The sequence below is a fragment of the Giraffa tippelskirchi genome, chromosome X (assembly GCF_054371585.1).
Source record: "Giraffa tippelskirchi isolate mGirTip1 chromosome X, T2T-mGirTip1v1.2.pri, whole genome shotgun sequence".
NCBI classification, from domain to species: Eukaryota; Metazoa; Chordata; class Mammalia; order Artiodactyla; family Giraffidae; genus Giraffa; species Giraffa tippelskirchi.
Genome location: NC_137289.1, coordinates 137,003,043 through 137,025,025, shown reverse-complemented (window position 1 = coordinate 137,025,025; position 21,983 = coordinate 137,003,043). Strand labels below are relative to the sequence as shown.

At 35.1% G+C, this 21,983-nt stretch overlaps 1 protein-coding gene across 22 annotated transcripts in view; it reads right to left on the bottom strand.

Annotated features, from left to right (window-relative positions):
- Positions 1-21,983, bottom strand: part of RPS6KA3 (ribosomal protein S6 kinase A3) — a 151,731-nt gene that overhangs the window by 29,724 nt on the left and 100,024 nt on the right. For all 22 annotated transcript variants that reach the window (XM_081565983.1, XM_081565987.1, XM_081565977.1 and 19 more), the window contains 8 exons: positions 21,331-21,447; positions 15,717-15,798; positions 7,797-7,877; positions 6,979-7,058; positions 6,274-6,380; positions 3,587-3,624; positions 3,064-3,206; positions 2,817-2,887 (listed from right to left, as the gene is read on the bottom strand). In XM_081565983.1, the coding sequence (XP_081422109.1) occupies positions 2,817-2,887; positions 3,064-3,206; positions 3,587-3,624; positions 6,274-6,380; positions 6,979-7,058; positions 7,797-7,877; positions 15,717-15,798; positions 21,331-21,447 (719 nt within the window). The remainder of the gene's footprint in view (positions 1-2,816; positions 2,888-3,063; positions 3,207-3,586; positions 3,625-6,273; positions 6,381-6,978; positions 7,059-7,796; positions 7,878-15,716; positions 15,799-21,330; positions 21,448-21,983) is intronic.

The window sequence follows — 21,983 nt, the reverse complement described above, 5'->3', positions numbered from 1 at the left end:
CATTCAATAACTGCTGTTCATCTGTGAAAATCAGCCAAACAAGAATGAACTAACTCCAATAACCAGACCTGAGTACCAACAGTCCCACCCAAGCAACTACGCTCTTACAGATGATGTCAACTCACTTAAGGCCCTGAAAACCTGCCAGTTCTTGAACTCCACCCTTCCTCCAAACCCTGTATAAGAACAGTGGTCTACTATGCTTGGAGAGATGCTGCTGGACCACCATCGCTTTTCCTTACTATAGTAAGCAACCGAACCACCTTTATACTTTTTGTTTCAGATACTGAGAAGTGGTTTTATTTTTTGACAAGATAAATTTAGAAAGTGAAATGATATAAAAGTGACTTAATTTCTACAAGTAAACGGCAGGGGAATAACAGGAGTACACTGTTGTAAATGAACAGAAGCTTAAGAAATATAACCAAAGGAAATGTGCAAACTTGATCTGGGACACAGTTTTGGAGAAAAACTGAAAGATCTGGTTAAGGATTGATATTAGATGACTATTACCATGCAAACTGAAGCAGCTGAGAAATGACATGCCTGGAATGCTTGAAATATCTCAGGAAAGAAGAAGAAAAAAGAAAGGACTAGATAAAGCAAATGCAGCAACATCTTGATGACTCTTGATTGGTATATGTATGTTCACTGTATTATTCTATTTTTGCAAACTTACGCTGGAAATTTTTCATAAGAGATTTTATAATGAGAAAGGCAGGCAGAGAAAGAATACTCCAGCAAAAGAGACCAAAACAGGAGTGGTTAGAGAGGTGGAAGCAACAGATAAAAGTAGCAAAAACTAAGTGGGGAGGATGAGGCCAGCAGGGTCAAATATTCCTCAGAGAGACCTTCCTTAACTGTCCCACCTAAAATGACTCCTGCCCTCACACTTCAAGAATACCCTGGCTTATCATCTCCACTGCTCCTATTACTATAGTAAATTATTATATTTATTTGTTTAGAGTAATTCCTCTGTTTCCCCCGCTAGAACGCAAACTGTGTGAGACGACAGTAGATCCTGTCAGTCTTGTTCACATTGCATCCTAAGTACATACATATAGCAAGACCTCAATCATCTGTTGAATGAACTGTGGGAACAAATGATACAAAGAGTCACCTTTCAAACAATCTGTCACTAATGTGAGCAACCAGGAAATTACTGGTGACTATAGTGAGAGACGTTTCAACAGGGTGGTAGAAGTGAACAACAGGCTATGGTTATGATAAAAGCAGCCAAAAAGGTAACAAAAAGCACAGACTACTCTTTAAAGAGGCACTGTATTGAAAGAATGCAGGAAGATGCTGCAGAAACTTGAAAGAAAGGCCAAGTCAAAGAAATGGTTTGATTTTTTCAACACTAGAATGTGAGTATTAGCTGAAATAAAGGGGCCAGAGTAGATAAGAGTGATGAAGGTTCAGTGAACATTTGTTTACCTAGCAAATACTTTTTAACGTTTTTTTTTATTATGAAGGATAACATAAAGTGCAAAAAACAAAACAAAACAAAAACCCCAAACCAAAGTACACAGCTCAATGACTGACCACAAAGTGAACAGTCATCTGACCAAGAAATATAAGATTTCCAGAACCACTCATCCAATGTAACTACTTTCCTCATTCTGCCACAGGCTTTTGCCATCTAAATATGGACCCTAAAAACTGTTTTAGTTTGTCTGCTTTTAAAACTTTATAAATAGAACCATCTATGTAGTATTCATTTTTTGTATCTGAATTGCTTTTGCTCAACATTCTTGTGAGGCTACCCAAGTTGCTACATATAACTGTGGTTTGTTAATTTTCTTTCCTATATGGTACACTACATCCATGGGCAAAAGGCTTCAGCCTATTTTTGTATGGCTTTTGAGCTATAAATGGTTTTTACATTTTAAAAGTGTTAGAAAGAAAGAATAAACAATACAAGTATCTGATAGAGACTGTGTGTGGCCTACAAAGTCTAAAATATTTATAGACAGTCAATCCCTGTTGTATTCCATTGTATGAACTTACCATAATTTATTAGTCCATTCTTCTGTTAACAATCTAATTTCTAACTTTTGGCTATTGTACATAATGTTGCTATGACTATCTGAGCACTGGTTTCTCAATGTACAAGGAGTACCTTAATACATTTTCCAAGTTCTCTGCATTGAGTTCTTACATAACTTCTAGATTTATTTCTAGGTTTGATATTTTTTATACTATTGTAAACAGAATCTTTTTTAAAAAATTACATTTTCTGTTGCTAATATTCAATCATGGAATAGATTTTATTTATTGACCCTTTATCCAGCAACTCTACCAAGCTCTTATTAATACCAAGGATTTATATGAAGATTTGCATTTTCTATGGACACAATCATTTTAACTAGATGACATTTTTTCTTTTTTTTGGCCATGCCATATTATATGGCTCGTAGAATCTTAGTTCGCCGACCAGGGATCAAACCTGGGCCCCTGGCAGTGGAAATCTGAAGTTCTAACCACCAGATGACCAGGGAATTCTCAATGACAATTTTATTTCTTCTTTCTAAATCTTAAACTGCACTTCTTTTGGTTGCCTTACTGTACTTGCTAGTACCTTCAGAACAATGTAGAATAACGGGCATATTTGTCATATTCCAAATCTCAAAGGTAAAGCTTTCAATAATTATATGGGTTTGTTCATATTTCAACCACATAATATGAGTATCATAATATCAATGAATTTCTTAGTTATATATTGTACTACATCTAACACTCTAAAATCTCATTTTTTAGTGTGAAGCACTGATTTTTAAATCTCATCAAAACACACACACTCAAGGCGTACTTACTTAAGAATCATAGTCATTGTTTCTTTTCGATCTTTCCCTTGGAAAGGTAGTGTACCAGTGAGCATCTCAAACTACAGAGAAAAATAAGAGGTATTAGTAAGTATAAAATTTTATCAAAAAGACAAAAAGCATCATTTTAATTACAATCAAATCTTCTAAAATTGCTATAGGATAAAATAAGTGACATATTTCTACTATAGTCATTAATGAACTTTTCGAAAAAATACAAAAAAACCTCAAACCTTACCATTAACACACCGAAAGACCACCAGTCTGCACTCTGAGTATGACCTCGACGATTAACTACTTCTGGAGCCATGTATTCCACAGTTCCACAAAAAGAATATGCTTTCTTTTCATGGTCAATAGATTCTTTACTTAGGCCAAAGTCTGAGAAAATAAATACCAATTTCATAAATACCCTACGATAATTTGCACATACAAAGTTCAAACGTTGACTTCCAAAGTTTACATTAATGGTTCTAATATTTATATTAATTACTTAGAGGGATAGGATGGGGAGGGAGGTGGGAGGGGGGTCCAGGAAGGGGAACACATGTAAACCCATGGCTGATTCATGTCAATGTATGGCAAAAACTACTACAATATTGTAAAGTAATTAGCCCCCAACTAAAATAAATAAATTTATTAAAAAAAATTCTAATTCAAGTTTTTAACACAATATGTTACTTAATATTTATATCATGATCAACCTTAAAGGAAATTATATAGAGCAGGAGAGACTATTTTAACAAAATGAGGATTTTTACCTGTTAACTTGATATGACCTTCTTCATCAAGAAGAATGCTGAAAGACAACAAAGTCAGAAAATCTTTTCAAACCACTAAAGAGAGATTTTTAGAAGCTAAAACTGAAATTACTTTGTTAAGCATCAGACCACTACAGTCATTCCAAAACATTGCTTTAGACTGTGAATAAGAAGGCAAAGGTAAAGGAGGAGAAAAACTATTCTTTTGGACACACACATATAACAAATCTCAAAGGCAAAGTGATATAAACTTGTATTAAAGAGCCAGGGACACTTGAGAACTATGAGGAAAGGAACTGAAACCTATTCCTGTAAGTTGCTCTTTCTAGTGCCTTTCTGCATAGGTAGCCTAACTAAACTCCCTAGTGCTTGAACGATAGACAAAGGGACTGGAAATTTAAGCCAAATGTGTTAGAGCTGTCATTTTCTTGGTCTTTTAAAAGGCATCTGACTTAGTCATTCCTTCCTTGCTTTTTTTCTGACACAACTTACACAATCCTTTTCTCTTCAACACACCTTCCTCACACTCCTTGCTTTTCTTTGATTCATCCTTTTATTGTGTATATTGGTATTACCCAGTGTTTTCTTTTTCAGTAAACTGAGAGTTCCTTGAGACTTTGACCTTATTCATCTTGTAGCTCAGTGTCTGGCAGAGCACAGATAAGTAAGAAATGTACACTGCATGAATGAGACCAGTCTGTAAAGGGCCAATACAGCATGCCAAAGGCTTTGGATTTCTTCTCAAGGGCAATGAAGATCATAAAAGATTTATATGCAAGGAAGGCAGAGACAATCAAACCTGTGACTTTAGAAAACAATTTAGAAGGAAAAATAAAGAATATTTATTGTGCTCTTAGGTATGGGTTATGGTAAAGAACAGAAAGCTAACCAAAAAAATCACATGGATCTCAATGAAGTTATGAGCCATGCCGTGAAGGGCCACCCAGGACAGACAGGTCATGGTAGAGAGTTCTGACAAAACGTGGTCCACTGGAGAAGGGAATGGCAAACCACTCCAGTATTCTTGCCTCAAGAATCATGGACAGTATGAAAAGGCAATATGATATGACACTGAAAGGTCAGCACCCAGGTCAGTAGGTGTCCAACATACTATGGAGGAAGTGGAAAAATAGCTCCAGAAAGAATGAAGAGGTTGGGGCAAAGTGGAAACAATGCTCAGTCGTGATGTGTCAGGTGGTGAAAGTAGTCTGATGCTGTAAAGAACAACACTGCATAGGAAACTGGAATGTTAGGTCCATGAATCAAGGTAAATTGGATGTGGTCAAGCAGGAGATGGCGAGAGTGAACATAGACATATTAGGAATCAGTGAACTAAAATGGATGGCAGTGGATGATTTTAATTCAGATGACCATTATATCTAACTACTGTGGGCAAGAATCCCTTAGCAGAAATGGAGTAGCCTTCATAGTCAATAAAAGTCTGAAATGTAGTACTTGGGTGCAATTTCAAAAATGACAGAATGATCTTGGTTCGTTTCCAAGGCAAACCATTCAACAAACAACACAGTAATACAAGTCTATGCCTCAACCTAATGCCAAAAAAGCTGATGGTTCTATGAAGACTTGCAAGACCTTCTAGAACTAACACTCTAAAAAGATGTCCTTTTCATCATAGGGACTTGCCCTCCAAGTCCATCCACACTGTTGCAAATGGCAAAATTTTGTTTTTTTTATGGCTGAGAAATACACACATCTTTTTTATCCATTCATCTATTGGTGGATGGTTAGGTTTCTTCCATATCTTGGCAAGTGTAAATAATGCTGCCATGAACACTGGAATATGTGGACTACATCTCAATAAAACTATTTTTAAAAATTCTTGATAGAACAAGGTTCTTGTTTATATCCTTAAAAAAAAGATGAAAAAAAACCCTTTCTTGCTCAAAGTGGTAGATAGTAAACACTGACAAATTAAAGCACAAAACTGTGTGCAATTTTTAAATATTAGTTTCTTGGTAACCACTACTATAAAAGTAATGCAAAATTTGCTCAACTCACACTAAAAATTTGAAATCATGTCGAGAAGAAAATTTTCAGTAAATGGTATTTGGAGGAAATAATTAGCTCCGTGCCATCCCTCATACCAAAAATTTTCTAGATGGAGTTAAAAGTAAAAAAAAAAAAAAAAAAAAGAAAAGAAACCATGAAATTAGAAGAAAAAAATCCGATCATGAGAATTAGAAAAGTCCTCCTAAGAATAGAAGCCATAGAAGAGATCTCAAAAGATTGGTAGACCTGAGAAAAAAATACTTGTGTAGGTTAAAATAATATAAAATTTTAAAATAAACTAGAAAAGCCTATCTACAATATATGTCAAATGGTAAAATCTTAGCTTATAAAGAATGGTCTCCTACAAATCAATGAGAAAAAAATAATGCTCCAAAAGGAAAACTAGCAAAGGCAATGAACAGAAAAATCACACAAAAAGACAAATTGCCAATAAATCTCTGAGCATAGATTTGAATGTAAATGAAAACAAGATAACAAGAACAGATATTTTGATTATCAGAAATTTAAAAGTATGAGAATACAGAGGGTTAGCAGAAATGTGAAGCACAGGCACTCTAACTCAATGTTTGTGGTAGTTCTATGAAATAACATTATTTTGTTTTACCACTTAAATAATTACATTACATTGTATTAAACTTAGCAGCACGATTCCTTACTTTTCTGGCTTTAAGTCTCTATAGATTATTCCCAGGCTGTGTAGATGGTCTAAAGCAAGTGCAAGTTCAGCCAAGTAGAATTTGACATCTTCTTCTGTGAACATCACCTAAAATTAAATAATAATTTTTCTGTCTTTATTTTCTTTTGGTGTTTGCTATTTTTATTTAAAGTTCCACCTTACAGCTTAAATATTAAAAAGTATAAATATGCTAATTAGATGTAGTTTCCTCTCCAAGTCACTGATGAAAGATATTTGCAAAAATGATTACATCAGCCAATTAATGACTTACTAAATGCTAAATATGCACTGTGCGGGAAATAATTTTACATTTCGTTAAGTAACAACTATATTTAGATTGTGCCACTGCTGCCCTACCATAATAAAATCTTAGAAATGAAAAATGATCTTTACAATGCATGCTGAATTTCCACGACTGATTGTTCAAGGATATTTGTTGATATATTATTGCTTCTCAAAAACCTACAACTAAAAGAAGCAGGACAAAAGACAGTTTATCAATTTAAAATCTACCTTCGGAATGAATTCAAAAGTTAGGAAGATAACTCTTTTTGGCTCTGATTCTTCAATGTAAGAATCGTGTGCCACTTGAGAAAATATGATAAGTGTAATATTGAAATATAACAAAGCTTTACTTAAAAGAGGATGCATATAAATAGATTTAAAATAGAGATTAATTATATACCTCTTTGGATAAGCGTGTAAACAAATCTCCTCCCCTGAGAAAGTCCAATATAAGATACAACTTCCCTTCAGTTTGAAAAGCTGAAAGAAGAAATAAAAATTTCCATTTAATTCACAGTTTAATTTTGGGGGCTTACATTAGGTCAACTCATTCACAAATAAATACTATTTTAGCAATTAATGACTATATCATAGATCTAAACTAATTTTTATTTACAAGTTAACCACCAATTCCTCTTAGTTTTCATGTAGAAATGTTAAACGCAGTGTTTCTTATTATGGAACCACTAGAACATTTGTTAGATTTTATTCAGGCAATAGTCTCTCAAGAATACAATAGTTCTAAAACATGTGGTCAGTAAGAAAAATTCCTAACAGAAAAGATTTACTTAACCATGAAACAAAATACAAAAACAATGTCACTTAACCACAAAAAAAGTGTGGACTGGTTAGCTTTAATTACACATAATAAGAACATCAGGATGTCTATATTAGGGATTTTCCTTGCTTTTAAGTTAGGCTAAAATACCGGCACATTATTATTAATTGTTATAATTTTAAAATGATTATTATTACCCAGTCTTATGGCTATTACTCAGAAACTATAATGTTTAAAAGAAACATGAAGCTAAATGCAATAAAAGCTTTTAAAATCTATCTAAGAAGTAATGGTTCAATTTCCATGACTTACTATATGTATCTACTAGACATATACGAATATATACAAGTAAATATTTATATACATTTGTATATCTGCATGCAATCAGAGAGTGGGAGAATGAGGTAAAAGGATGAAGTGGGAGGTTGTTCATAACTTACCATAATGCAACTTGACGATAAAAGGATGGTTAACTTCTACCAAGATATCACGCTCCATTTTTGTTCGAACACGGTCTCGAACTAAAAAATATTGTACATATGCCTATACTGCAATAGCTTCCAGAGACAATCTTTGAAATAAAATCTCTTTGGTGACTACATTAAATAAAATTTTGCTTATATATATAAAAGTGTGAATTCACATAGAAAATAAAATTATATGTATAAATAAAACTATTCATTACTCTTAAATTTTCAACATTAACTAATTTTTAAACTAAATTATATTACCAGAAAAAATTGGATATATTTATAAAACCTGTGTTCTACATTAAAAAAATAGAGAACATATTAGATGTTTGCTTTAACATCAGATTTATAAGTATTTTGATCAAAGTTATGAAAATTGGCCAAAAAAGAAGCAACTTTAAAAGAAATGGTATGCTAATGAAATAGTAAAACACAAAAATATGAAATAGGTTTAAACACCCCTCCCTACCAACCATATCAACTCAATTCAACAAACATTCATTAAGCGTCTAAAATATGTAGCAGACAAGGTGAATGACAGATATACCCCAAAAGGTATATTTTGAGGGAGGCAGGAGAGTAGAGATACTGAGACGAGATACTGTGGTGCAGCTAAAAGAGTAAAGATTTTTGGAGTTAGAAACATCTGGATACCGATCTGTGTAATCTAGAGCAAGTTACTTAAACTCTCGGTGCCTCTATTACCTTTCATCTATAAAATGGGGATAACACCACTGTATCTTTGGGGGCTGTGTGATCATTTGAGATAAGGTTTGTACATCCCAGAGCCTGATATAAGAGATATTCAATTATAGCACCATGTATATGATAACGTTATAGTACCATGAATATGATAAAGCAATAAAATGATGTATTACCACCAGGAAGAAGTACAATAATTCAGAAAAGAGAAAGATGAGTTTTACTTGCACAGGAATGGTAGAGTGAAGAGGTATTTAGGACCCTCATAATAGAATTTAGATGGGCAAGAAGGATTGGACACAGAGAAGAAAAGTTCAGGTATAGAGTACCAGTGCAAGCAAGGACATGGAGGCATGCATGATGAGCAAGAAGGAATCTAATCAGTGTTGAAACTGGTAGGGGGGTAGGTGGGGGGGTGAGTGGGGAAGGTGGGGGGTGAGTGGGGAAGGAAGGGGAACGTGGGAGAGGATGTGAAGTAGGGAGGATTCAGATTCCTGACAATTTGGAATGCCAGGATGAATTTACATTTGACCCCTGTGTATGTGCAAAGATCTCTTTTACCAACAAAACATTTCCTGAGCAAACTCTGTGTGCCAGGCACTGTGAGATATAATCTTCAAGAAGCTCATAATCTGGTGGGAATGAGACAAGTAAACTGATGATTAATCATCTGATAAGTACTCTGTTGGTAGCTGAATGGATTTAAGAGTTGAAAATGATCATTCATTAAAGTTTTTTTTTCTCTTGTGTAATAAGGACAAATCACACATAACTTCTATTTTTCAGACCAAAGAGACTGCATGGTTACGCCAAAGATTAAATAGAAAGAATGGGAGAGTCTTTTGGGGGCGCAGGGGTGGGAACAGAGAGTTGATTTCCTTGTCAATTAAAGGTGACTACTGATATTTAAAACTCAGATATAAGCCCTCTGGAAAAAATAAACAAAGCTTAAAAAAAAATCCTACATTGGCCATTCTACCAGTTTTTTACCTCCAAATGGGAGATTTTGGTGCCAGTGACTGAAAATATGCAAAACCAGAAGAGGAATCAATTGCTTTGATATCAATACAGCTTTTTTACCTGACTTGCTTTGTTGATCGGAGAAGGCAATGGCACCCCACTCCAGTACTCTTGCCTGGAAAATCCCATGGACGGAGGAGCCTAGTAGGCTACAGTCCATGGGGTCGCTAAGAGTCGGACACGACTGAGCGACTTCACTTTCACTTTACCCTTTTATGCACTGGAGAAGGAAATGGCAACCCACTCCAGTATTCTTGCCTGGAGAATCCCAGGGACAGCGGAGCCTGGTGGGCTGCCGTCTATGGGGTCGCACAGAGTCGGACACGACTGAAGCGACTTAGCAGCAGCAGCAGCAGCTTTGCTGATATATCAAATTCAGTTATCAATCTTTGATTTTGTTATTTTGTCCTATCACTACTACTCTGGTGCCTCATGTCCAACAGGCCCTTTCTACTATTCATATGAATGAGGTTCATCACCTAGGTCTGCTGACAATTCTATTCTACTCTAGCCCAAAACTGCCCTTTTTTCCATTACTACTCATACAATCTTGGATTATGTTCTGGTTACTTTAAAGCTAGATTCCAAATTTCTATCTCTTTCAGTAATTATACAAAGCTTATTATTTAAAATCACTCCTCTGCTCAGTAAGCAGCAAAAATACCTATCAATATATTTACTGTATATCATTCTTCTATTATTTTACTGCTATACAAAAAATTACTTGGGAGTTAAGAGCTATAGTTTAGTGGCCATGCTAATAACTAGATGAGTTACCCTAGTAAAATCCTTTGTTCAGGGACTTTCTGCCTCCTTCTGTATAAAATAAGAGGCTAGAACCAGATGGTTTTCTTTCTATTATGATTATCTGGTCAGATAGTTTCCTTATAAGTAGCATTGATGTGACCTTGTTTAGTTCAAAATGAACAGTAAGATTCACTCACTAAAGAATTCCTTCCTTTTGCTGGAGACAAGACTGGTTCAATAGTTCTAATCTGGTTTCTTTTATGTATATAAAGACCTAGTGACAAATATAAATCATCCTACCATCAAGAATTCTGATTAGGATATTAGTGGTTCAGAAGAACCACTAATTTTATATTGGTTAAACTCTAAATCCTGAAATAGAAGTTGTTAATACTGACTCATGTTGGCAAAGCAACTACATTCCTCTGGAATAATTTTTTATTACATACTAGTTATTAGATTTTAAACTCTACTTAACTTGAACATGAGAACAAATAAGAAGAAATGCTGTTTGTGTGTCTAGAATTACATATTAAGCAAATGCTTTAAGCAACAATTTATAAAACCTTTTAGGCCCACAGATTACTTTATTAGGACAAAAGTCCCTATAAACTCAACCTAACACTTTTGACTTCTTTGTGACCCCATTCATTGTATTAATAGAAACTTCAAAATGGAAAGAGATTTCTAATTAAACATTAATGTTTTACTTTCTACTTTCTTTCAAAAATCCTAATGAAATTACAATAATGGGAAAATTACATATAAACTCACAAGGACAAAAAAGAGAAGAAGCAGTAGCAGAAAGTGACTAAGTGGTAACTCACACCGCAGATCAGAGAAAGGTAAAATCTAAGCTTAAGGAAAAGAAGCCAATGAGAATTCAGAAAATTCTTGCCACAAAATCCCTTCCAACCAGCTTTTTGGTATCTTACTCTTAAATGAGGAAAAGATAGCAAAGGATTCCCAAGAATTTAAGAAAAGACTAACATGAAAAATAGCTACCAAAAGAAATAGAAAAGTATAGATCCTGATTCAAACAAACTGTAGAAAGAAAAACAAATTCTAACAATAGGGACAACTGGAAATTTGAACAGTTATCAGGCATCTGTACATTAATTTTTTTCAGATATAATCACAGAATTACATTATTTCTTTAAAGAGTCTTGATCTCCTTGAGATACACACCAAAACATTTATGCAAGAAATTATACAATGTCTGAAATTTGCTTCAAATATCAAAACAGGGGAAGGGGAAGAACAGATTGATCATGAGTTGAGAAATACTGAAGGAAAAAGAAGAGTATATGGGAGTTCTCTATATTTTTCTGTTTCTTTCTGTAGATGTTTGACACTCTCCAAAATAAAAAGTTTTTAAAAATGAAATAATTAGAGAACAAGGAAAAATCTAAGAAGTTAAAAATAATGGTAGAAACAAAAAGTCAATAGATGGTTGGAAGATAGTTGATAACATTTCCTAGAAAACAGGAAAAAAATAAAAATTAACCAACAAACCCAGAGGTTCAACATATCCAAAGATTAGCAGTTGTAAAATGGAGAAGAAATGACAAAATACTTTCCCAGAACTGAAGAAATGAGTTTCTGGATTGAAAGACACCACCCCATATCTGGTACAATGAATTTTAAAAATCCACACTAAAGAAATACCATTATATGAATTTCAGAACACCAGGGATAAAGAGTAGATTGATTATAAAGACTTCTAAAGAGGAAAAGCAGCTTACACACAAAAGACTGGGAACCAGAATGGCAATAAATTTCATAACTGCAACACAGGAAACTGGAAGACAATAGAAACAATGTCTCCAAATTTCTGAGGGAAAATTATTTTGATCTAGAGTTTTACATCTAGTCAAATTATAAATTAAGTGAGGGGTAGAATAAAGGCATTGTCAGACATGTAAAGTTACAAAAAATTTACTGTCCAACCTTTCTGAAGTACCTCCTAGAAGATGTATTCCACCAAAACTAAAAAGCAAACTCAGAAAAAGGTAGATACAGAATTTAGGAAAGGAGATCTAATCAGCAAAGATGTGAAAGATATGTGACTTCAGTATACTATCTGGCTCAGCAAGGAACAGCTTTTATAAAGCAGCATGGAAATATTACTAGGAGGACATGAAAAGGGAAATTGTGTGTAGATGGTAGTATAAAAGAACTGAATCCAAAACTTCCATGGTAGGAAGTCAAAATATTATGTCCCCTAATGAAAATGGGCAAAGAATTACAATATAAGAATACTGAGTTTAAGAGTGAAGGTGCTCAGTCGTGTCCAACTCTTTGCGATCCCATGGACCAGGCTCCTCCACCCATGGAATTTTCCAGGCAAGATTACTGGAGTGGGTTGCCATTTCTTTCTCTAGGGGATCTTCCTGACCTGGGGATCGAACCCAGGTCTCCCGCATTGCAGGCAGACGCTTTACCGTCTGAGCTACCAGGGAAGCCCAATGAAGAATACTGAATGTAGAGGTAAAAGGCATAAGTAGCAGCTGAAGAGATTGAAGTCATTGTCTCTGAGGGTCAAGAATTGGGATAGGGAGAAGGATAGGAAAAGCACTGATATTTTATAAGACTCTATATACAGATTACTTTGAGAAAAATAAAAATTAATTTTAAGAACACACCAGCAACCTACAATTCCAATATGTCAAGTATCTTCACTTTTCTATGGTCTCTTCTATAGCTTATATCTATATACTTTAGGTAGACAAATTTGTTATTATGTTCACTTGCAAATTTTTATTACATTCATTTTTATGCTCACATTTGAAATAGTTCATTTAAATAATATTCTATTAAGTGGTATACCGTAATTTTCTAAATAGTCCTCTATTTTTCAATATTTATAAGATTTTAAATTCTTGATATTGCAAATACTGTTGTAATGAAAAAATTGCAAGTGCACAAAATTTTCCTTTGAGATTATTTCCTCAGGTTACTTTAGCAGCAATAATGGCTTGCTATACTTAATGTAAAACAGCTTTCTAATTTATGTTGCCATCATATGAAAAAACTCATTATTTTATATGCATTTATCAGAAAACTGAGACATCTTTCCAAATATGGTTTATTTTATCCCCTTATATAAAATGTATTCTAAAACCCTGTAGGTGGAAGTTGTAATGTTATTTCTTAGGAACTCCTAACCCAATCATTCCTTTTACATTTATTAGTTGGAATTCTACTGTGAGAAAGAGCTTTCCCTTGTTCTCCATGAATTATTTTATGGATTAACCCATGGATTCTTTATTCAGTGGGTTGTAATCGATCACTATCATTAATTACTGCAATGTTTAAACTGTCCTAGATTTGGCCAGTAGGAGTCTTTTAATAAATTCCTTATATATTACTATTTTGTAATATCTGAGGCAAATAATCTCCTGATTTCCTATTTATACTACTTTTCATTATATGAAAAGCCAAAAATTTTTGTATTTTCAATCTGCTTTTAATTTGTGATTTGCTCAATATTTCTTCACAAGTTTCCTAGGATGTGTTAAATTGTAAAATTCAGTTAGATTGTTATTTATTATGGTATATGGTTTAAGAGAAGACTAACTTTTTTCCAGGTTGTTCAGAAGTATTTCAAGCAAAATTTATAAAATCAGTATTAAATTTCTCATTTTCTGGACACATGTTTTGTCATACAGCACAGCAATTACTCAATATTTTTGCAACAAATACATTAAACTTTAATATATAATACTTTTGTACTGTTTTGTCCCACTGGTTTATATACCTATATTATTTTCCCCCCAAAATACATTGAATTATTACTACTTTAAATAAGCTTTAAACCTGATAAAGCTTGTTCCTTTCTTATTCTTCTTTTTTAGAATACTCTTTGAGGCATATGTTTTCAAGTGAAATTTTGAGTATTTCAAGGAAAATGCAACAGGAATCTTGAGGATATGGAGCTAACTAGATGACTAGAGGAATACTGAGAATCTTATTAGCCTTCTCTAAAAGGAATTGGGCATGTTTTTCCTTTCCTAGTATCTTTTAGGTTTCTCAGAGTTTCATTGTTTCCTTTACATATATTATGCACAACCCAAGTGCTGTTATATACATGAAAATAAACTACTTCTGTTGCTTCTGTAAATGAATTCTCTTAAATAAGCTGGAGAAGACTCCTGAGAGTCCCCTGGACAGCAAGGAAGTCAAAGTCAATCTTAAAGGAAATCAACCCTGAATACTCATTGGAAGGACTGGTGCTGAAGCTGAAGCTCCAGTATTTTGGTCACCTGATGCAAACAGCCAATTCATTGGAAAAGTCCCTGATGCTGGGAAAGATTGAGGGCAGAAGGAGAAGAGGACGTCAGAGGATGAGACGGGTGGATGGCATCACCAATGCAATGGACATGAACTTGAGCAAACTTCGGGAGATGGTGAGGAACAGGGAGGCTGGCATGCTACAGTCCATGGGGTCACAAAGAGTCAGAAACAACTGGATGACCGAACAACAAATGCAGCTTTATAACATGGGATTCGAGAGTATGAAGTTATAAAAAATAGTGACATAGAGTAGGACACTAAGGGTATAATTTTAATGCCCTGGTCCCAGCAAGAATCAACTAAATAGTAGGCCAGGAAGTGGAGACTAGATAGGAAAGAAAATACATTCAGGAAGGAGCAAAAGAACAGAAGCAATGGATGGTGTTTATAGAAGAAGGTGAAATTTCTTGAAATGATGGTAAAATCCAGTGTGAGTTACTAATTGGGAAGAATAACATCAGAAATAGTAACTGATCGTCACAAATATTCCTTCCATAATATTTTAAAACCTTTAGAAAATACAGGTAAAGTTGAAGAGGAAAAAGAGATGTTAGGAATCAACACATAAAACAATTAGAGGTTATGTGGTAAAAACAAAACTAATACTACTTTTAAAAAGGAAGATTTAAGTATTTTAAAATCTATGTACAATTTTTTCTAAGAGACTGTTTACCTACAAGAACCAAATCTGACATTTGATTTTTTTTTCAAAATCAGAGACTTAGAATGAAAACTTATTTGCAGACCAGAAGTCAAAATGATAAAAGTCCTTAGAATAAAAGCTACTGTGCATCATAAATTAATTAGTATGCTTTAAAAATATTAAAATATTAATATGAACTGGTAAACGTATCAAAACTAGTTTTAATATTCTAAACTTCTATTTGCCTAAAGCCCAAGAAAAATGTGTAATACTTCTTTCAAAACATGGCAACTCCCATTCTCACTAGTCATATGATTCCTAGTCTTGTAGGAAAAAATCCACTGAAAGAAAGTCTAAATTTAAAGACAGTAACAGGAACAGATTCAGAATTTAAGTAACTGGCTGAGAAGCCATATGGGATCAATTGAGATTTTTCAGTCTGTTCATACTACGCGAACACTACAAATTGCAGTAGCACTTACCTTTCAATGTGGCCTTCTTTAGTACTTTCATGGCGTAAAGCTGTCTAGCATCAGAGCCTGAGATTTTTTTGACTAGGAAAACCTGTATTTAAATAAGAGAAAATAAGTTTTACAAAGTATCACAAACTATACTATTGCTAAAATGAGACTCCTATTGTAATGCAGCTTATTAGAAAGATTCTGATACATTAACTATTTTCCTTAAAATCTACCAATTATAAACACAATGAATTGTAAACAGTGGTTATAACTTTAGGTGTTAATATAAGTGAACACATTTCTTATTGCTATTTGCCAATTCCCTGAAGATCATATAACATGTAAGACAAAGAAAAATCTTTAAAACATGTAGCAATCAGAGAAAAGTCTAACATGTTTAAAGTATAACACAGTGGTAACTACTTTGCTTTTAACAGAACAAAAATTCTGATTCCATAAAAATTGTTATACAGGAGTTCCTGGTAACCATAATTTTCTGCTGATTCAATTCTGTTGAATAGTCTTTTCTATACGCAAAAATGCCACAATTTCTCATTTACTGGGCAGAACAATTTATTTTTACTTTTAAACTGAAGTATACTTGATTTACAATGTGTTAGTTTCTGGTGTACAGCAAAGTGATTCCATTTATATATTCATTCTTTTTCATTATGGTTTACAACAGGATATTGGATATAGTTAGTTCCCTGTGCTATACAGTAGGACTTTGTTGTTTATCTATTTTATATATAGTAGTTGCTATCTGCTAATCCCAAATTCCTAATCTATCCCTCCCTTATCCTCTTTCCCCTTTGGTAACCATAACTTTGTTTTCTTTGCCTGTAAGTCTATTCCTGTTTTGTAAATAAGGTCATTTGTATCATATTTTAGATTCCACATATACGTGATATCATAGGATATTTGTCTTTCTCTTTCTGACTTACTTCACTTAGTATGATAATCTCTAAGTCCATCCATGTTGCTGCAAATGGCATTTGTTTTATCCTTCTGTATGGCCAAGTATATTACATTGTATATACACACCACATCTTCCTTATCCATTCATCTACTGATGGACATTTAGGTTGCTTCCATGTCTTGGCTATGTAAATAATGCTGCTATGAACATTGGGGTACATGTATCTTTTCCAATCAGTTTTCTCTGGATGTATGTCCAGGAGTGAGATTGCTGGATCATATGGCAACTCTATTTTTCATTTTTTAGGGAATATCCATAGTGGCTGTACCAATTTACATTGCCACCAACAGTGTAGGAGGGTTACCTTTTTCCCACACCCTGTCCAGCATTTACTATTTGTAGACTTTTTAATGATGGCCATTCTGACTGGTGTGAGGTGATATCTCACTGCAGTTTTGACTTGGGCAGAACAATTGAAAACACTTATACTGAAGAAGCCTACTCATAAATATTTAATGTAAACTAAGTCAGAACACTGCTTCCCCATCTTTTAAAAATCAAATATACACATATAACCTAAATATTAAGAATACAATTCCCAGGTATGTTACTGAGCTTCTTGATTGTCCAAATATTTTTAGCTGCTTTCAAACTTCAGTGTGAGATTTATGCAAAATGAATAAAGCCTGCTCTAAATAACTCATGGTCATGCTATAACATGGCTAATACAAACCTATCAATGTACCCCTTCCTACTCATTTTGACCATGAGTTTCATGATCTTTTCCATCAAACTTTTAAACAGTGTTGCTAAATGGACCTGAATTTCAACTTTTTTTCTTCTACCCATTCTTTCCTAGCAGCGCTACTGAGCTGCCACAGATACTAAGAGACACAACTATAATCAAGGAATAATTCTAGGGTCAGCTCTCAATTATCTGCATCAGCACACTAGACTATTAGCACAAAATCAAAATCTGATTCATTCAACTGATTCCAGTGCAAGGCAGAGTTCCTCACTTTGAGAAATTTTTCCAAAGACAATGGGCAATGACCTCACTGAAAAGTGCCACAATGTACACAGAAACCCTGATGTAGGGTGTGCTTCTCTGCCCAAATCTTTCCCCTTGTCCCCCTTCACCATGGCCCCTGGTGAAACTTTCTTTCAGCCAGCTAGCAGTGAGTCAACTTGGGGAGAAAAAGTATATTCTCAGTCAGGGTGGTTCCTAAGAAGGAATGATGTTCAAATATTAAAGGCAGTCAGAGATCATGAGTATTTCTGAACTGAAATAAATTCTAATTAGGTAGGGATAGTGAGGATTTATATGATATTTATTATTCATTCTTAAGAGTCCCTAATCAAGTTTCTTTGGGCCATTCTATAAGAAATATTGTCTTCATGGGTTGTAAGCTTTCTTCACCCTTCTTTGAAAGTACCCTCTTGATACCTTTCAGCACATCTTAGTTTTGCAAAGGACTTTCACGAGGATTTGTAATGCATCATTCATGATAATTTTGGGAAGCAGGCCTACTAAGCAATGTCTATTTTATAGCTGCCCAAGCTAGGACTTTGAGAGGTGAAACAGCTAGAGTCACAGTGGTGACATCGGGATAAGGATTGGGCCAGCTACCCAGTTCTGTGCTTCTGCTCAGGGCCCTCTTATTCCGCTGCCTCTGGCAGGTAACCAGTCAAGCACAGCAGGAGCAGCGGCAGTCCCAAATGCCATTGGATCTTCTCCCACCAGCATTTCTGACCTTTCTAACTCCCCCATGAAGCTATTCTAGGCTGTGACAGGTCATCCCTGTTTCCTTGGCTTAGATTAGCTTTTGAGGATGAGTAAGAAAGGAGACGCCCTATTTTTAATGTTTGCTATTTTTAGTAAGGTATTTAAGTTACTCTTAAAGGAATAAAGGGAGAAGCATGCTAACTCCTGGAAACTTCAATATTTTGTTCCCGGAAAATATAATATGCTGAAATAAGTCCATCTATTTTGGTTTATCCATAATAAATTACATGATAATACAATCACATAGCAGATATTATGTGCTTGACCTTACATGATTTAATTCTCACTACTACCTTACGAGGGTAGGACATTATTTACTCATTAATTCTTTCCAGAACTATGTGCTAGGTACCGTGCTACTGGTTCAATACTGAGACATGGTACAAGGAGTTCATGGCCCCTGCACTCATAGAACATACAGTCTAGTGTGGGAGATAGCCAATAAAAGAATAACTACACAAACAAAAGACTGCAACTGTAGTGAGTGCTGTGAAGATGAGGTATGTAATGTCCTGCAAGGGTAAAAGAGACGAATATGACCTAATCAGTACGGCTGGGAAGACTTCTTTGAGCTCATAAGCATGACAGGAGCTAACCAGAGGAGGAAGAGGTGGGGGTGGGACACAGTGTTTCAGGCAGAGGGAACAGCACGTGCAAAAGGCTTTTGCTTACAGACTGAAAAAGAGGCCCATGTGGCCAGAACACAGGTAGCGAAAGTATATAAAGTGATGTTAAGGAGGTAGTTAGGGGGCAGACTTGGGCTTCTCTACCATCTTAAAGAATTCATCTTTCTCCTGAAAGCAAAGGGAGGCTACCAAAGGGTTAAGAGGGTGGAGTACAAGACTAGCTCCTCTTGGCTGCCCTGTAAATAATGGCTTGAGGCAAGAATAAATTTGGGAAGCCCAAGGTAGGAGCCTCCTTCAATAGGTCAGGGGAAATGGTGGTGGCACAGACTGAAGAAGTGGCAGGGAAAAAGAGAAAACAAGCATGATTTGAGAAATCTTTACTAGATCAACAAAACTTGTGGACAAATAATATTGATAGAGGTGAGGGGAGAGGGAAGGGTGGGGACCAGAAGGATATGTTAAGAATGGATGCCATTCATAGTGATGGAGAAAAATAAAACAGGAGAAGTTTGGGGGTTAGGGGAAAATCATGAGTTTGGTCTTATACATGTTGAGTTTAAACTGACTTTAAGGCATGCAAAAAGAAAAAAATCAAGTAGCTATACATAGAGTTCAGAGCTTGGAGGCACAATCTAGACTGAAGGTGCAAGTCTCTTAGGTCAGCTGTACGAGGGTTTTATTAAGATAGTGGACATAGAGAAAGTAATTAGGAGCGGGTAGAGAATGAGGAGAAGGGAGCCTAGAATGGAACACTGAGAACTTCAATACCTGATGACTGCCTAAAAGAGGGAAAGGGTGCTCTAAGAGGTTCAGTAACTTGCTCAAGCACAAATAGCAAGTACGTAGAAAAAAAAGAAAGAGAATCCACCTCTGGCTGACCTAGAGTGCAAACTTGCAACCATTATCTTCTTCTGGCTACTTAATCTGTATCTGGATTAAAAATATCATTTTGGGTTTGAAAGAAGTTAACAGCTGTAACAGATTACCTATGTTAGCCAAGAATTGCTAAATAGTCCCATTAAAATACACAAGAGAGAAAAACTGGTGTTGTTTTGAAACTTGCAAAGCATGTTATCTTCAAATGCTTCCTCAGTGAGGTGGCAAAGAAGCATTGCATGGTGAAAGTTGAATGCACTCTCAGAAAGTTCCTCTTGATGAGAAATGTACTAGATAGACAGGTCAAGTAGTAGTGATTATAAAGCTGTATTTCCCAAAATGGAGTACAGGAAGTACTCCTGAGGTATGCAACAGGGGGAAAAATGATAAAGATGTTGCAATTTCAGCTAGTGGATTTGGGAAATATTTTTAGATATTAAAACAGACACAGATATCACTGATTAGAGTGCAACCTTTGCACTCATTTTAAAGACAAGCTAGAAGTCCCCCAATTTCATATATGTAGTGCTAACCCCCCACCCTATTTCCTTGGAAGTACCTATTCACTTTCTGCTGGAATTAGGGACACTCCAGAGGAAAGACTGACATGCAGTGTTAGAATATACCACAGGATCACCTTCCAATTCTACATGAAGCCTCAAAAAGAGACCAGTGTATCACAGGAACATTTTGTGATTTTTTTTTTATCATTTGAGAAGTGCAATTAGAGAGGTTGCTGACAAAGGTCAGTTTAGTCAAAGCTATGGTTTTTCCAGTAGTCATGGATGGATGTGAGAGTTGGACTATAAAGAAAGTTGAGCACCGAAGAATTGATGCTTTTGAACTGTGGTGTTGGAGAAGACTCTGGAGAGTCCCTTGGACTGCAAGCTCAAACCAGTCAATCCTAAAGGAAATCAAGTCCTGAATATTCACTGGAATGACTGATGCTGAAGCTTCAATACTTGGGCCACCTGATGTGAAGAACTGACTCATTTGAAAAGACCCTGATGCTGGGAAAGATTGAAGGGGGGAGGAGGAGGGGACGACAGAGGATGAGATGGTTGGATGGTATCACTAACTCAATGGACATGAGTTTGAGCAAGCTCTGGGAGTTGGTGTTGGACAGGGAAGCCTGGTGTGCTACAGTCCATGGGGTCGTAGAGTCAGACACAACTGAGCGACTGAACTGAACGCCTTGAAGATAAAATGAACTGAATACTGCCAGTTTACGAAAGTTTCCAATGTACTTTTGAATGGTTTTATTCACTTTCTCACACTTATTGACAGTGAGAATTGTAAAAACATAGAAAATACTGCTTTGTAGGGAGATCAGTAGTATTTCAATAAAATATTTCTGTTTCCCATTTGTATGAAATATACATGAATTTCAAAAAACAACTTTTTAAAAAGTACATATTCATGACTTACCTTTCCAAATGATCCCTGCCCTAATACTTTTAAAAGTTCAAATTGGGAAGGATCTGCCTTTTCATGTCCTTCCTTTACATGATGTGTGATTGCAATTTCTTTGATATTGCCTTCTTCCTGTTGATACAAATATACGGGGATAAAACATAGTTAGAGCTACTTCCTCTGGCTATAAATCAAGCAATATAAATTTAGTGTATCATATCAGAAATCCTCATGTTAACATACATAAACTGCGTTTACTGACAAGTAAAAAGAGAACACACGCCAAGCAAATGTACTTTAAGTTAAATGTCAGAGACAGAATAATACCAGCCAACCACACAGGCCAGTTAAACCTCTACATAACATTAGCACTGAATATTTTCAAGTCTTCATGCTCCCTAATGGAAATAATCAGAATAATTAGTTTCATTGGCTGAGGGCATAGGGTGTAAAGAAGTCTGAAAACAGATCAGACTAATCTGCTATGCTCTGATATGTGGCTGTATCAGGTAGAACCAATACTATACACAAAAAAACCTGATTATTGGGGAGAGGGGTTGAAACATATTCCAAAGTAAATGTGGCAATTTCTACCCTCAGCAAGGCCATCTGAATTAGCATGCTGAAATTTATTGTGTTTGAAATATCTAAGTTACTTCCTGTTTCTA